This window comes from Melanostigma gelatinosum, assembly GCF_949748355.1.
Source record: "Melanostigma gelatinosum genome assembly, chromosome: 24".
Lineage (NCBI taxonomy): Eukaryota > Metazoa > Chordata > Actinopteri > Perciformes > Zoarcidae > Melanostigma > Melanostigma gelatinosum.
The window spans coordinates 11,060,977-11,077,489 of NC_136657.1; the positions used below are offsets into that span (position 1 = coordinate 11,060,977).

Sequence of the window (16,513 nt, forward strand, 5' to 3'; positions counted from 1 at the left end):
TATGAAAAACATATCATACAAAGGAGGCGTACATATTGCTCTTACACTAAGAAGTCAACAGCTTGAAAAAGTATTTTATTTGTATTGTTTTGAATTGTCGTAAAATCCAAAACATTCCTTTTAAACCGATTCCTTCGTCATGATCAATAAGGAACAATAAAGTCCTATTCAAACTGAAAGAAGACCAGAATGTCTTCATGCTGCAGGGTGTCGTCCACATCAGTGGCTCTGTCCGTGTCCCATCATGCTTTGCTGCCGGCGGTTCGGTGAACCTCCGTCACCACGACGGACATCGCCGAGACGGGGGTGGAGTAGAGCGCGGCCATGTTCTGTATGCCGAGCATCAGACAGCGGCAGCTGAACCGCAGCGCTTTGCCCGCATTCTGCCAGACGGAGAAACACAGGCTGAGTGAGTGAGACCTGGTCATTGTCCCCAGAGGACACGTTCATGGTGATCCTCTGGAGACCTGGTCATTGTCCCCAGAGGACACGTTCATGGTGATCCTCTGGATACCTGGTCATTGTCCCCAGAGGACACGTTCATGGTGATCCTCTGGAGACCTGGTCATTGTCCCCAGAGGACACGTTCATGGTGATCCTCTGGAGACCTGGTCATTGTCCCCAGAGGACACGTTCATGGTGATCCTCTGGAGACCTGGTCATTGTCCCTAGAGGACACGTTCATGGTGATCCTCTGGAGACCTGGTCATTGTCTCCAGAGGACACGTTCATGGTGATCCTCTGGAGACCTGGTCATTGTCTCCAGAGGACACGTTCATGGTGATCCTCTGGAGACCTGGTCATTGTCCCTAGAGGACACGTTCATGGTGATCCTCTGGAGACCTGGTCATTGTCTCCAGAGGACACGTTCATGGTGATCCTCTGGAGACCTGGTCATTGTCTCCAGTGGACACGTTCATGGTGATCCTCTGGAGACCTGGTCATTGTCTCCAGAGGACACGTTCATGGTGATCCTCTGGAGACCTGGTCATTGTCTCCAGAGGACACGTTCATGGTGATCCTCTGGAGACCTGTTCATTGTCCCCAGAGGACACGTTCATGGTGATCCTCTGACCCTCCTCTAGCGCCACCACGAGTATCTTAGCAAAGCTTCGCTGTGTCCAGATATTCATGGTTCCCTGAAGATGTACCCTCATGATTTATTTTCTTACAGCGCCATCACAAGGTTGACATTTAAAGTTTTACATTTATTTTACGTGTTGTTAATTATTTTATAATTACTTATTTTATGAATTATTAATATTTATGTTTACTTTTTAATTTGGTGACATGAGATATTTCCTTTTTAATTGTATTTGTTTGGTCTATTTCTAGATTTCTTTGTTATGTTTTATTTATTTTTATTTTATTAAGATTTTATTTGTACAGGGACAGTTCACATTAATCGACAGCACACATTAATAAAAACATGACTGTAAATGTGACAGTGTTAGCTAAAAAAGCTAATTTTCAACCGTTGTCCCTGGGCACGGTGTTAAAAGCCGCTAAAAACATTTAAACATTTAAAAACTGTTTAAAAAGACAACAACACAAAAACAAGCAAACAGAGCTGTGCAATACAATCCTGCAGACACAGGATCAAACATGACAGACAAGCAGGCAGGCAGGCAGACAGACAGACAGGCAGACAGGCAGACAGACAGACAGACAGACAGACAGACAGGCAGACAGACAGACAGACAGGCAGACAGACAGACAGACAGGCAGACAGGCAGGCAGGCAGGCAGACAGACAGGCAGACAGACAGACAGGCAGACAGGCAGACAAGCAGGCAGACAGGCAGACAGGCAGACAGACAGACAGACAGACAGGCAGACAAGCAGGCAGGCAGGCAGGCAGACAGACAGGCAGACAGACAGACAGGCAGACAGGCAGACAAGCAGGCAGACAGGCAGACAGACAGACAGGCAGACAGACAGGCAGACAGGCAGACAGACAGACAGGCAGGCAGACAGGCAGACAGACAGACAGGCAGACAGGCAGACAGACAGACAGGCAGACAGGCAGACAGGCAGACAGGCAGGCAGACAGACAGACAGACAGACAGACAGGCAGACAGGCAGACAGACAGACAGGCAGACAGGCAGACAAGCAGGCAGACAGGCAGACAGACAGGCAGACAGACAGACAGACAGACAGACAGGCAGACAGACAGACAGACAGACAGACAGACAGGCAGACAGACAGACAGACAGACAGGCAGACAGGCAGACAAGCAGGCAGACAGACAGACAGACAGACAGACAGACAGACAGACAGACAGGCAGACAGACAGACAGACAGACAGACAGACAGACAGGCAGGCTACATACGGACATGGCAGGCATGAGACTGTTAGTGCTGACACACCTGGTTGTTAATGAGCCAGGCTTTGAGGTTGTGTGTGAAGAACCTGTATGTGGTGCTCTGTCTTATGTGTGATGGGAGAGTGTTCCAGGTGACGGAAGCTGTGACAGAGTATGATAGCTGGCTGAACTTGCTTCTCCTGCCTGGGACCACTAGGCCCCCGCGAGCTGTTGCTCTGGTTAGTCTGCTGTTGGTCTTTTGTGTTATGAAAGTGCTCAACGGGGGAGGGGCAAGGCCATTCAGAATTTTAAAGGTTAAGCAGCTGTTATGGAATTTGACAAGACTATCCCAACACAGAAGATGGTATTTGGGCAAGATGTTGCAAGTGTGTGTATTGATTTCTTTGTATATGATTTTATTGAAGTGGATATTTAGCGCTATACATTCTTTACATTTGGTTTATGTTCATTAAATGTTATGTTCGTTATTTACATTTGAATACTTTGGTTTGTTAATCAGGGACCTTTACACGTGTTGATCGTATAAATATCTCTCTGTACAGAAGTACTCTGATAGAATATTTCTCTTCTCTTCTCTGTGTTTCTCTCTGTACAGAAGTACTCTGATAGAATACTTCTTCTCTGTGTTTCTCTCTGTACAGAAGTACTCTGATAGAATACTTCTCTTCTCTGTGTTTCTCTCTGTACAGAAGTACTCTGATAGAATACTTCTTCTCTTCTCTGTGTCTCACAGCCGGCTGATAGTTGAGTTGAGGTCAAAGGTCGAGTCAGTGTTTGACAGACATGTGACTCCACCTGAAGATGAAAGCGGTTGAAGTGGAGAAACGGTTCATTCATCGTTCTGCACCAACAGAAAGACGATCACTTCACTTCACTTCACTGCAACAAACTCACAGCGTTTACTATTTGATGCAGATTTGAACACATTTTGTGTTTTTGTTCAAATGCTTTTATTTTAAACACAAATCAGCTTCAAGTTGAACTTGATATTGGATTGCAATGGTTCAGATCAGTTGTAGTGGCATCACATGTTTACTGTAAAGCATTGATGAACAGAACATGAATAATGAATTCTTACACCGCTGCAGGTCAAAGGCCATCCCTTCTTCTTACCTTCCTGTACTTCTTGAACTTCTTCCTCCTCTTCCTCTTCTTCTCCTCCTTCCTCCTCGTCCTCTCCTCCTCCTCCTCCTCCTCCTCCTCTTCGATCAGAGGTTCGTATCGATCCGGCAGGACGGAGAAAAAAACTTCTTTGGAGTTTTTCTGTTGCTTCTTCTTCTTCTCTGCCGGAGGAACCGCCTCCTCCTCTTCCTCCTTCTTCTTCTTCTTCTCCTCCTGCGCTCCCATCTCGTTGTTTCTCCTTGTTTCTCCTTGTTTCTCCTTTCTCCTCTGACCTCCTTGTGTTCATTGCAGGAGGACCTTTGGAGCGAGGAGGAGTCAAACTTTATTAATAGCCCGGAGCTCCCTTCAGACAGGAAACGGCGTAGAACGCACGAAAAGCAGGATTAGAAGAAGAATGTGGACTTTACTTTGTCTCCTGGTTTGAAGTGAACAAAAGTCTTGAACGTCTTACTCACCTCATCCGCAGCAGTTTGTGGTGTTCTATCCTCTCAGATCGTCTGTTTGTTCTACAGAATAAACACTGAAACACTTTACTTTTACTGTCACGTCATGATATTAATGTAACGATCTGCAGACGGACAGAAAACTTGAAGCGTCTCATGTTTACTTGTCTTCGGCTGAAATAAGTGACGTTGTGTTCGGCTTTAAAGAGCCAGAGGAAGAAAAACAATCTAACATACCTGAGAGCTGCTCAGTCTGAACTCAGTCTGAGAGAAAACAACGATGTTCCCTCTAAATCCTACTTCATGCGTTTAAGAACATATCATATAATAATAATAACACGTAGAGGAAAGAAACGCACTGCGATCAATGAGTGTAGGAGCTTTAATGATCAAATGTACAGGATATACAGTATATATATCTATAGAGATAATATATCTATATATGTGTGTGTATGTGGTTCATGATGCAGCGTGAGACCTCGAGGACTTTTGAACCTGGAAAGAAACAGATGAAGAGAAGGAGTGAGAAACAAACGTCAACATGAACTGGATCAGATTGTTTATCGAGTCTCAGAAACAAAAATATTAAAAATAACAGTAAATGAGACCATCAATAATTATCACGATACTTTATATGGATAAAAGTATCGTCTGGATTTGAGACTTGTTGGTCTTGATTTGGGACTTGTTAGTCTGGATTTGAGACTTGTGGTCTTGACTTGAGACTTGTTGGTCTTGATTTGAGACTTGTTAGTCTGGATTTGGGACTTGTTAGTCTGGATTTGGGAATTGTTAGTCTGGATTTGGGACTTGTTAGTCTGGATTTGGGACTTGTTAGTCTGGATTTGGGACTTGTTAGTCTGGATTTGGGACTTGTTAGTCTGGATTTGGGACTTGTTAGTCTGGATTTGGGACTTGTGGTCTTGACTTGAGACTTGTTGGTCTTGATTTGGGACTTGTTAGTCTGGATTTGGGATTTGTTGGTCTGGATTTGAGACTTGTGGTCTTGACTTGAGACTTGTTGGTCTTGATTTGGGAGTTGTTAGTCTGGATTTGGGAATTGTTAGTCTGGATTTGGGACTTGTTGGTCTGGATTTGGGACTTGTTGGTCTGGATTTGAGACTTGTTGGTCTTGATTTGGGACTTGTTAGTCTGGATTTGGGATTTGTTAGTCTGGATTTGGGAATTGTTAGTCTGGATTTGGGACTTGTTGGTCTGGATTTGGGACTTGTTGGTCTTGACTTGAGACTTGTTGGTCTTGATTTGGGACTTGTTAGTCTGGATTCGGGATTTGTTAGTCTGGATTTGGGAATTGTTAGTCTGGATTTGGGACTTGTTGGTCTGGATTTGGGACTTGTTGGTCTGGATTTGAGACTTGTGGTCTTGACTTGAGACTTGTTGGTCTTGACTTGAGACTTGTTGTCTTGATTTGGGACTTGTTAGTCTGGATTTGAGACTTGTTGTCTTGACTTGAGACTTGTTGTCTTGATTTGGGACTTGTTAGTCTTGACTTCAGACTTGTTGGTCTTGCCTTAGGACTTGTAGTCTTGATTTGGGACTTGTAGTCTTTATTTGGGACTTGTAGTCCTGACTAGGGACTTGTAGTCTTGACTTGGGACTTGTTGGTCTTGCCTTAGGACTTGTAGTCTTGACTTAGGACTTGTAGTCCTGACTAGGGACTTGTAGTCTTGACTTGGGACTTGTTGGTCTTGCCTTAGGACTTGTAGTCTTGACTTGGGACTTGTAGTCCTGACTAGGGACTTGTAGTCTTGACTTGGGACTTGTTGGTCTTGCCTTAGGACTTGTAGTCTTGACTTGGGACTTGTAGTCCTGACTAGGGACTTGTAGTCTTGACTTGGGACTTGTTGGTCTTGCCTTAGGACTTGTAGTCTTGACTTGGGACTTGGTAGTCTTGATTTGGGACTTGTAGTCTTGACTTGGGACTTGGTAGTCTTGATTTGGGACTTGACTTATCTCATACGATCAAACATTGAACTGAAACACGAAGCTGAAAGTGAATCAAACTGATCTAAATCTAAATTACAAAATAAAGCCGATAAAAATCGAAGTCGAGCGAATGAATAGAAAATGGTGGCTGATGGAAAATTGAAGTTGCGTCATTGAGGTCTGAACCCCCCCCCCCCACACACACACACACCCACACACACAAGTTAAATGTCAAGTCACAGCTTGTTCAGCAACGTGACGGCCCTAACAGGAAGTGTGTGTTTCGTTGTGTGTATTTTTCAGCTTCAGTGTGTGTGGCGTGTTGACAAGAATTTGGTTTCGGTGGTTTTAATTCATTCAGTTTCATTTGTGTTCACAGCAGCTGAAGTTACTGACCTCAAACACAGATGCAAGTAGCAAGAGTAAAAGCACTCATTGTACATATCATACAAATATATTATGACTGGATGATATTGATTGATGCAGTCATGTTTTAAAGCTGGTAACGGTGGAGTTATTGAATGACTTTATATACTGCTGATAGTCTAAAATAATACATCATGTATTCGTTGATTACATGTTATATTAATGATCTTCATGTGTAAAGTAACTACAAATGTATAATACTTACCTTTTAGAAGTACAAAGTTGCATGAAATGGAAATAATCAAGAAAAGTTCAAGTACCTCAAAATTGAACTTACGTGCAGTACTTTTGTGTTTTTATGTACTTACCGGAGTTACTTTCCACCTCTGATTGAGCCTCACTTGAGTAAAGATAAGTTTTTTAACTGAAGTTAACTTAAAAATAGAATTCTCTTTTTTCTTACATTGGTGTCGGGCAGAGAGACGGTCAGCCCAGCCGGGGTCCTCGTGCTCAGACTCAGCTTCTTCTTCCACAGATAATAGAACTCCACACACTGAGAAAGTGACTTAGTCTGAACCTGAACACACAGTAACACCAGATGACACACAGAGTGACACACGTGAGCTGTCATTGTTCATGTCTGAACTCACGGCTTTCTGGATTCTGCTGAAGTCTTTCTGGTGACGCTGCAGCGATTTAACCAGCAACCTCCTCTCTGCTGCGCTCCAACTGACGACTGTAACACACGTCTAGAATCAGGAGGAGGTCCACTTTGTTTCCACGACATGAAACATCGATGGGTTGCAGGCATTGAACAGAGTATGTACCTGAATGCCGGTGAGCTGTGTGCTTGTTCTCGGAGGTCTCGGCCGGTGACAGCAGCTTCTCCACCGTCAGCTGGAGGAGCAAAAACAAAGACCTCAGTGTTAATGCGGCTACTTTTAGATGTGAAAACTAAAGTGAAAAAGCAACCTCGGACACTTGATCAACAAAAAGCTGTTATGTCTTGTTGGTTTTTAATAAGTCTCTTGATTTGGGACCAGTTGGTCTTGGCTTGGTACTTGACTTGGGAATTGTTGGTTTCAGGCTGGGACTGAACTTAATCCTGCCTTAGGGCTGCTTGCACTTGGCTTGGGACTTGTTGGTCTAAAGTTATTGATCTTGACTTGGGACTTGCCTTGAGAGTTGTTGGTCTTTACTTAAGACTTGACCTCGGTCTTGCTGGTTTTGGCTAAGGACTTTACTTGGGTCTTGACTTGGGACTTGTTAGTCTTGACTGAAGACTAGAATTTGGACTTGATTCAGGACATGCTGGTCAATGCTTTAGACTTTATTTGGGTGTTTACTCAGGATCTGACTCGGGACCTAACTTTGGACTTGTTGGTCTGAGCTTGGGGCTGATGTGAGGACATGCTTAGCCTAGCTTAGCATTAAGACTGGAAGCAGGTGGAAAATGCTAGCCAAAAGACCCAAAGTTGTTGACTTCTTATTTCCTAAATGATCCCTATTCTATCCTCATCTCACAGTTTGGATCAACAGCCAATGAGATTTTACCAGGAAGTCTCCTCTGCACTCTGATAGGACATCAAGGGCAACCTCTGGGCTGGCCCCGCCCCCCGGCACCACGCTGGAGCGAGCCATCGTCAACAGAGCTTCAACTGGACAAACAAAGCGTCAGTCAAAACATTGTCCAAAGCTAATCATCATTCTAACAACAACAAGAACATTTGTGTGTTTGTCCCACCTCTGTGTTGACTGACGGGACGCTCCAGCTCGTCCCATGGCGTCCACAGCAGCAATGCATTGTGGGAGTCGGCGTCTGCATCTTTTCGAACGCGCAGCGCCGGGATTTCTGCCTGGAAGCGCCGCCCTTCATTGATCCGCCTGTGATTGACAGGCTCAGTGTTGAAAAAGCATCATCAGCATTGTGAGAAAAACATTTTTTTGCTGTTAAATCATTTTTTACGTACGGCTTGTTTAGTGTCCTGGCAGGAGGGGAGGCCGTCGCCACGAGTCCTTCTGCCAATCAGACGCAGAAAGTTTAACATCACTGCCTCTTGGTGTCACTAGCAGGACTTGTTTTTACTTACTGTGGTTGTTGTTGTTCAGCCTCACGGTCTGGACTCTCTGTTGCCCCCTGGTGGCGAGGGAGCAGTACAACCCCGGCCCCGCCCTGATGGGACACAGCACGGGCGGAGGGGTGTAGTGTGCACCGTCATCACCTGCCTTACTGCCGTCCTCATCCTCTTCTTCCTCTTGGTGCAACAGGCTGCGGTAGAGCGGCACTTCGCCTCCCGTGGTTGGAGACGGGCGTCCGCACCGCCCCCTCTGTCCACCGCGGCACGGCTTGGCCGGGCCTCCGGATGGGACGGGCACAGAGACGGGCATCACCACGGAGGCGGGGGGTTGGACCACTGGGTTCAAGCATGATGCTGATCTGGAGCCGCTGTGGGAACGCATGTGTCCGTTCAACGCCGGCAGACTCCTGAAATCACGCTTACACACCGTACACAGCAGCCTGTAACACACACACACACACACACACACACGTTGGAATAGATCACATTAGATCATCGTTATCATCGTCTCATTGTCATTCAGGTTACCTGGACTTTAGAACCTGGGTGATGGTTTGAGGTTGTGGTCGTTGCATCTGAAAATGAACAGAAACGATTTAAATCAATTTGAAAAATACAATTTAACAATAAAATAAGTCCAAAAAACTGATGGTATGATATATTGTCTCTTATTTATGCACTTGTTTATTAACGCACTTACTTGTCTCACAAATTACAAACTTGTTTGTGCTTACTTACATACTTATACCACATGCACTTTATTACATACTTACTTATTTACGTATTACCTTACTCTCTTTAGTCTATTTACTCACTCATTTTCAAATTAACATGATTGTAATTAAGAACTTTGATTACTTTTTGTGTATCTCCACCTCCTCTTCTCCTTCCTCCTCTTCCTCTTCCTCTTCCTCCTCTTCCTCCACTCTCCTCTCTCCAGCTCAGCCCAGCAGAGAGGCCTGGAGACTGGGCAGCGCTGCTGACGTCCTGGCCTCCTCCATGTGGAGAGAAACAGCTCTCCGTGGTGTCGAGGACACCCATCTGGTCCTGGATCAGCTCACTTCTGCTCTGCTGGAGGTGTCTGGATGTCTGATGCGAGTGGGGCAGACAGCTGAGGGTTTCATCTCTGCTCCGCTGTTGTATGTTAAAATCTAGTCTCTCTGTCCTGGGATGCATTTGAGGACCGGGGCTGGAGAAAGTTGGGGTTTGTGGGTAATGAGGACTCGGACCAGGGGTGGTGGGGCTACAGAAGGGCTGGGGCGCATAGTCATCAAGGTAACTGTCATGGAAGAACTGGGTGCCGGAGAAGTCTTCAGCGGATGGTGAGTTGAACTCCATGGAGCTCCATCTCCCCAGAGCGACTCCTCCAGTCATGGGGCCCAGTGGAGGGCACTGCAGCTGGGGTGGAGTTGGCCTCCAGGTGCCCTGAACCGGACTAGATGGGTTACCTGGTCCATAGATGCCACTGGAGAGGTGTGTGTGAGTGTTGTAGGAAAGTCTGTGTGGGTTCTCCCATTCATCTTGGTGGTGAGTCACACCGGTACTGAACTGGTTCTGGTTCTGGAGATCCAGGTGAGCAGTGCTCTGATTCTGTTTTGGACACAGATACATTGTTGTGATCAATAATCAGCTGCATTTCTGGTTCGTTTTTATTTTGTTGGAAAATAATGGGCGACTGTCTTACCTGGTAACCGAAGCTCTTGAGCAGGTAGGAAAGTTCAGAAGGTGGTTCAGCTCTGCTCCAATCTGGATTATCTAAACCCGGGTCGTGATTGTAGAGGTGGTGCTGGTGAGGGGAGGTTTCTTGGTACTCGGGTACAAGGTGAGGGGAGGTAACCTGGGTATGGGGTGCAAGGTGAGGGGAGGTTACCTGGGTATGGGGTACATAATGAGAGGAGGTTACCTGGGTATGGGGTACAAGGTGAGGGGAGGTAACCTGGGTATGGGGTACATAATGAGAGGAGGTTACCTGGGTATGTGGTGCAAGGTGAGGGGAGGTTACCTGGGTATGGGGTACAAGGTGAGGGGAGGTTACCTGGGTATGGGGTACATAATGAGAGGAGGTTACCTGGGTATGTGGTGCAAGGTGAGGGGAGGTTACCTGGGTATGGGGTACAAGGTGAGGGGAGGTTACCTGGGTATGGGGTACAAGGTGAGGGGAGGTTACCTGGGTATGGGGTACATAATGAGAGGAGGTTACCTGGGTATGTGGTGCAAGGTGAGGGGAGGTTACCTGGGTATGGGGTGCAAGGTGAGGGGAGGTTACCTGGGTATGGGGTACAAGGTGAGGGGAGGTTACCTGGGTATGGGGTACATAATGAGAGGAGGTTACCTGGGTATGGGGTACAAGGTGATGGGAGGTTACCTGGGTATGTGGTGCAAGGTGAGGGGAGGTTACCTGGGTATGTGGTGCAGGGTGAGGGGAGGTTACCTGGGTATGTGGTGCAAGGTGAGGGGAGGTTACCTGGGTATGTGGTACAAGGTGATGGGAGGTTACCTGGGTATGTGGTGCAAGGTGAGGGGAGGTTACCTGGGTATGTGGTGCAGGGTGAGGGGAGGTTACCTGGGTATGTGGTGCAAGGTGAGGGGAGGTTACCTGGGTATGTGGTGCTGGGTGATGGGAGGTTACCTGGGTATGTGGTGCAAGGTGAGGGGAGGTTACCTGGGTATGTGGTGCAAGGTGAGGGGAGGTTACCTGGGTATGTGGTGCAAGGTGATGGGAGGTTACCTGGGTATGTGGTGCAGGGTGAGGGGAGGTTACCTGGGTATGTGGTGCAGGGTGAGGGGAGGTTACCTGGGTATGTGGTGCAGGGTGAGGGGAGGTTACCTGGGTATGTGGTGCAAGGTGAGGGGAGGTTACCTGGGTATGTGGTGCAGGGTGAGGGGAGGTTACCTGGGTATGTGGTGCTGGGTGATGGGAGGTTACCTGGGTATGTGGTGCTGGGTGATGGGAGGTTACCTGGGTATGTGGTGCTGGGTGATGGGAGGTTACCTGGGTATGTGGTGCTGGGTGATGGGAGGTTACCTGGGTATGTGGTGCTGGGTGATGGGAGGTTACCTGGGTATGTGGTGCAAGGTGAGGGGAGGTTACCTGGGTATGTGGTGCAAGGTGAGGGGAGGTTACCTGGGTATGTGGTGCAAGGTGAGGGGAGGTTACCTGGGTATGTGGTGCAGGGTGAGGGGAGGTTACCTGGGTATGTGGTGCAGGGTGAGGGGAGGTTACCTGGGTATGTGGTGCAGGGTGAGGGGAGGTTACCTGGGTATGTGGTGCAAGGTGAGGGGAGGTTACCTGGGTATGTGGTGCAGGGTGAGGGGAGGTTACCTGGGTATGTGGTGCAAGGTGATGGGAGGTTACCTGGGTATGTGGTGCAAGGTGAGGGGAGGTTACCTGGGTATGGGGTGCAGGGTGAGGGGAGGTTACCTGGGTATGTGGTGCAAGGTGAGGGGAGGTGAAGGGAGATGACTGGGATGGAGAGGAGTGATGGATGATGGGAGGAGGGGAGGAGGAAAATGGCCACCAGTCAGACATGATGTCACACACACCTGTTAACACTGAGTGTGTTTAAGTGCATGATTGTGTGTGTGTGTTGTGTTCATGTGAATCTTAGGATCTGCAGAAAGACACAAAGGAAGTCAGGTTAGTAACATTGTACGTAATAAACAGGAAATTCAACAGTTTTTCATGTTTATCAAGTTTATCAAGTTCCATTGTGTCTTTTGATTTCAAACTGTTTTTACTGTAAAATGCGAAACTGAACATAGAAACTAGTTAATTGTATTACTGATGACATGCAGACCTCACAGCAGATACATGTGTATGTGTGAATAAGTGTGAATAAGTGTGATAAGAGGACACTTCTCAGAATTCACACCCAGAGACAGATACAACTCAACTTCTCTTAAAGGGACACCTTCTGGATTCAGATGTGAAAACTTAATTTTGCACAATTATTCGATATTCTACTTTTAGTTCGTTAGTTTACATCATTCAGAAGATAAACACTTTCATCAGTTCTGTCCAGAAGTCATCATTTAAACCCTAAAACTTCTATAAGCATACGATGTTTTGCAAAACAGTGTATTTAAATCATTTATAGTGCCGTACATGATGATTAAAAGTACAAATCATAAATACGAATAATCGGAGAATAAATATCATTGATGTAACGTCAACGTTTAGTTTGAAATGAAGTCAAAATAAAATCACCTCACCTGAAACATCATCGACTGCAACTGACTGGCTCTGAGAGTGTGTGTGTGTGTGTGTGTGTGTGTGTGTGTTGTCAGGATGTGGTCACATGCTCTTCCTCTCTCTGGTCGACTGTCTGCTTCTTCCTCATGATGCCGATGAGACGGGCTCCAACAAATTAAGATGAGAAGTTTGTTTGTCAATTCAAATCCAAATATGTGAGATTGTACAACAAAAACAACTACATTTATAAGATAGGTAGATACTTTATTGATCCCGAGGTAGTAGCACATTAACAAACAATAATACAGAATAAAAACACAGCAGTAAATGGTTATGAATACGACAGTTATTATAGAGGATGTGCTAACGAAAGGGGATTAAAAGTAAAAACAGGAAAATAATAATTACTGTGGAAAATATAAAATTAAAATAGAAGATTAATGTATAAACAAATGCAAATGCTAACTGTGCAAAGCCTTATATCGCCACTGAAATAAAGTGTTTATTGTACAATTATATATACAAATAATGAAATAATAATACAATATAGTACATGCATCAGTATATACAATCTTGCCATAAAGCTATATATTTATATTTTTTAAATTACAAATTACAGGAAGCTGAATGAAGACTTCCTTTACAGTAATTAGAAACTAGATTTTTTTCATATTATTGATACAAATGTTTTTGTAAAAAAATGAGTTTTTAGGAGTTTTCAATAAATGTTTGTAAATTACTTGTTCAATAAAGCAACTTTTTCCTTGTGGTCGGAACCTTTCTCAGGCAGATCTCCAGCGGAGCACGGTGTCTTTTAAGTGTGGGGCCGAGGTCAGTTACAAACCGGAATATTATGGGTTTCATGTGATCTTTTTACCCTTCAGAATAAAGGCGAAGAACGAGGGTCAACGCAATACAACCACTGCGTTTTCTTCAGCCTGTCGCTTTTATTTTGAAGCGTGACAGCGGAAGTTAATTCTCCGTCCTTTCACCGGTCTCTCTTCTTCGCTTCAGGTCAGCAAGTAAAACAGACCATAATATTATTTTAGTTTTATATATACAGATATAACAGTTAACTTACTGTCGTTCAGTAAAATATAAATAATTATAAATCATAAAATATAAATAATCAAAGTTTGTGATTTGGTTTTCAGGGACAACAGCGAGTTTACGGCGAAGCTAATTGCTACAGCTAATGCTACGGATAACAATCAGAGGTTGTGCTAATAGCTAAGCTAACTTCAGGACGTTGTTTACATTATATTCTCGGTAGTTTATTCATGAAATATAAGAAAGTACATTGTACACATTCACGGTTCTTGTACTGTACTTGAGTACTTCTATGTTCTGCTACTTTATACTACATCTCAGAGGTACATCTTGTACTTTTTACTGTACTACGTTCAGAATCAGAAACCGTTTATTGCCATTGTATGTTGAACATACAAGGAATTTGACATGACGGGAGGTGCGCAACATTGAACAACGTTTATTTAACAACGTTTATTGTTTAGTTAAATTTAAAGATCATTACATATAAATATAATGAACGAATAAATGATAGTGTATTATTTTAGATGTAAAAAGTCTTTAAAATGATAAACATTAGTAATATTATGTATATTATTCTGCTTAATGTACTTTTACTTTTGGTACTTAAAGTGTACTTGAATGTTTTCTTATTCTCAGAGTGACTTCCTGGTGTCCAGATGTCCAACATCTGGAGCTAGGAGCTGTTGAAGCCAGGATGTCCCACATCAGGAGGACGTTGTCTCTCTGCAGAAGCTGCTCAGGTGTCCTCCAGCAGGCTCGGACAAGCTCCGCCTCCATCGGCGGCGGGGGGGGCCTGGTCCTGCAGTCCCGGTCCACCGACGTGTTCCAGAACCTGGCTCTGGAGGACTGGATCGACGCCAACGTGGACCTGGAGCGTCGCGGCGTCCTGCTGCTGTGGAGGAACCGGCCGTCCGTGGTCATCGGGCGCCACCAGAACCCGTGGACCGAGTGCAACCTGCCGGCCATGAGGAGCGCCGGCGTCCCTCTGGCTCGCCGGCGGAGCGGCGGGGGAACCGTGTTCCACGACCTCGGGAACCTCAACCTGACGTTCTTCTCCTCCAAGAAGGGTTACGACCGTCAGAGGAACCTGAGGATCATCACGGAGGCCTTGACGAGGATCCGTCCGGAGCTGGACGTCCGGGCCACCGATCGCTTCGACATTCTGCTCAACGGACACTTCAAGATCTCTGGTAGGACGACTACGTATCCCAGAGTGCACTGCAGCAGAAACATGTACCGATAAACTTGATGTCGTTGACAGGAAGTGCGTCCAGACTGAGCAGGAAGTCGTCGTACCACCACTGCACCTTGTTGCACTCCGCCGACCGCGCCGCCCTCGCCGCCTTGCTCCGCCCCTCTTGTCCCGGTATCCATAGCAACGCCACGCCCAGCGTGCTGTCGCCCGTCGCCAACCTGCTAGACCACGCCCCCACGCTACAGTGGGAGGAGCTACTGGAGGCACTGGCGCACCAGTACAAAGCAGGTGAGCAGGTTACCTCTACTGGTGGTGGTGTGGGCTCTGTGGTGAGCAGCGCCCACTGCTGGCCGTCTGGTGTCACTACAGCAAATACACTTTATACTGTTATTTAAATAATACTACTACATATAAATACTATGTACAGAAAATATAAATACTATATACAGAAAATATAAATACTATATACAGAAAATATAAATACTATATACAGAAAATATATAGAAAAATTGTCTCAAGAACAATTAAAATACAATACAAAGAAACATCACAGTGACCCTTTAAAAAACAAAAGTATTTTTTTTCCTGACCTTCAGAGTTCGGTTTAGGCTCCGCCTCCACGCCCATCGACCCAACCGATGAGTCGGCGTTCCCCGGCGTCACCGCGGCGACGGCGGAGCTGCGCGGGTGGGACTGGACATTCGGCCGGACGCCCAAATTCAGCGTCCGAACCCTCCTGGAGCTCGTGGACGAGCGGTCGGCGGCCCGCTGCTCCGCCCGGCTGCAGGTGGAGGTGAAAGGGGGCGTGGTCCAGAGCTGCGAGTTGGACGTCCCCCCCCACTGGCTGTCCCGCCGGCTGAGCGGCGAGCTGAGCGGCATACTGGTCGGCGGGCGGTTCTGTCCTCATCGAGCCGCCGCCGTGTTTTCTGAGGCGACGAGGTCGGAGAGCGGCGAGCTGAGGGGACGATTACGCAACCTCTGTGACGCCGTGGTGTCTGTGATGGGCTGAAATGTACACGATGTGTATATGTACATATATATATATATATATTTATACTGGTCCATGTGCTGCTGCTGCCCCCTGGAGGCTGCACAGTTCATTACACACAACATTAATAACAACGTGAACATTAAACAGCTGATATTCTGATAATTAATCAAACTGATTTTTGCCGTTTTTTTATATGTTTTTACATATTTAATAATTTATTTTGTTAACTGTTTTGATTTATTGTCAAATATATATATACACAGTAATTACACAGATTATATACAGATATGTATTAATTATGATTACAGGACAAAGTATCAATTTAAAAGAGTTTCCTGCTATAATAAATCCACATAATAAATAAATAAACTGTTTATTTTCTCATTTAAATGTAAAAAACATGGAAACTTGAGCACTGACCTTTCAAAATAAAAGCTTGACAGCCTTGGCACATTTTAATCTGTATGAATTAATGTATTAATCATTAAAATAAATCGATTATTGATTATTTACAACATGTATTTGGGTCATAAAACATAACGAAGCTCAAGACGGGTCATGTCGCAGGACGCATGCGCAGTTCTCCCGATCCGAGCCATGCGTGCTGCTGGGGAAGAGAAAAAAATGGGGAGAGGTGTCACTCCACTGTTTTCTCCTGAGACTAAATGCTTATTTATATATATTCTTTTCTGTAGATATTCATATATTTACTACAGATTTATAGTTTTTTATTTATGTTTTGCTTGCCATGGGCTCATCACATTTATACATATTTAGTTTTCAGAGATTATGTAATTAC

The 16,513-nt window shown here is 45.4% G+C and overlaps 3 protein-coding genes across 5 annotated transcripts; 1 reads left to right on the top strand and 2 right to left on the bottom strand.

The window, feature by feature from the left end:
• Positions 1–28: 28 nt before the first annotated feature.
• Positions 29–3,909, bottom strand: LOC306797498 (uncharacterized protein; the record flags this gene model as incomplete). The annotated part of the gene is given in 5 exon segments (XM_079296863.1): positions 29–383; positions 3,441–3,614; positions 3,616–3,735; positions 3,737–3,746; positions 3,905–3,909. Coding segments are annotated over 5 exon segments (450 nt in total). The 3' UTR covers positions 29–242.
• Positions 3,678–12,390, bottom strand: LOC306797499 (uncharacterized protein; the record flags this gene model as incomplete). Its single annotated transcript, XM_079296864.1, has 19 exons — positions 3,678–3,792; positions 3,905–4,387; positions 6,669–6,782; positions 6,856–6,941; positions 7,033–7,102; positions 7,760–7,863; positions 7,950–8,089; positions 8,176–8,224; positions 8,296–8,723; positions 8,812–8,858; positions 9,142–9,873; positions 9,968–10,153; positions 10,253–10,285; positions 10,385–10,417; positions 10,517–10,549; positions 10,649–10,714; positions 10,814–10,893; positions 11,012–11,671; positions 12,384–12,390. 18 exons carry the CDS (start codon positions 12,388–12,390, stop codon positions 4,352–4,354), a joined length of 2,904 nt encoding a protein of 967 aa, XP_079152990.1. The 3' UTR covers positions 3,678–3,792; positions 3,905–4,351.
• An 889-nt stretch (positions 12,391–13,279) lies between these two features.
• lipt1 (lipoyltransferase 1) lies at positions 13,280–16,104 on the top strand. Of its 3 annotated transcripts, none has more exons than XM_079296335.1 (4): positions 13,280–13,306; positions 14,165–14,718; positions 14,790–15,011; positions 15,320–16,104. In XM_079296335.1, the coding sequence occupies exons 2-4, from the start codon at positions 14,223–14,225 to the stop codon at positions 15,730–15,732; spliced, it is 1,131 nt and encodes a 376-aa protein (XP_079152461.1). In that variant the 5' UTR covers positions 13,280–13,306; positions 14,165–14,222; the 3' UTR covers positions 15,733–16,104. The 3 variants fall into 3 exon arrangements, with proteins under 3 accessions (XP_079152461.1, XP_079152459.1, XP_079152460.1); XM_079296333.1 differs by lacking the exon at positions 13,280–13,306 and adding an exon at positions 13,473–13,489; XM_079296334.1 differs by lacking the exon at positions 13,280–13,306 and adding an exon at positions 13,907–13,943.
• The last annotated feature ends 409 nt before the right edge of the window (positions 16,105–16,513 follow it).

Bases quoted from the DNA above. Each gene is read 5' to 3' on its own strand.
- lipt1 (XM_079296335.1), top strand. From the start codon at position 14,223: ATGTCCCACATCAGGAGGACGTTGTCTCTCTGCAGAAGCTGCTCAGGT. The intron at 14,719-14,789 runs GTAGGACGACTA...TGTCGTTGACAG, and splicing joins CGGACACTTCAAGATCTCTG to GAAGTGCGTCCAGACTGAGC. The intron at 15,012-15,319 runs GTGAGCAGGTTA...CCTGACCTTCAG, and splicing joins GGCGCACCAGTACAAAGCAG to AGTTCGGTTTAGGCTCCGCC.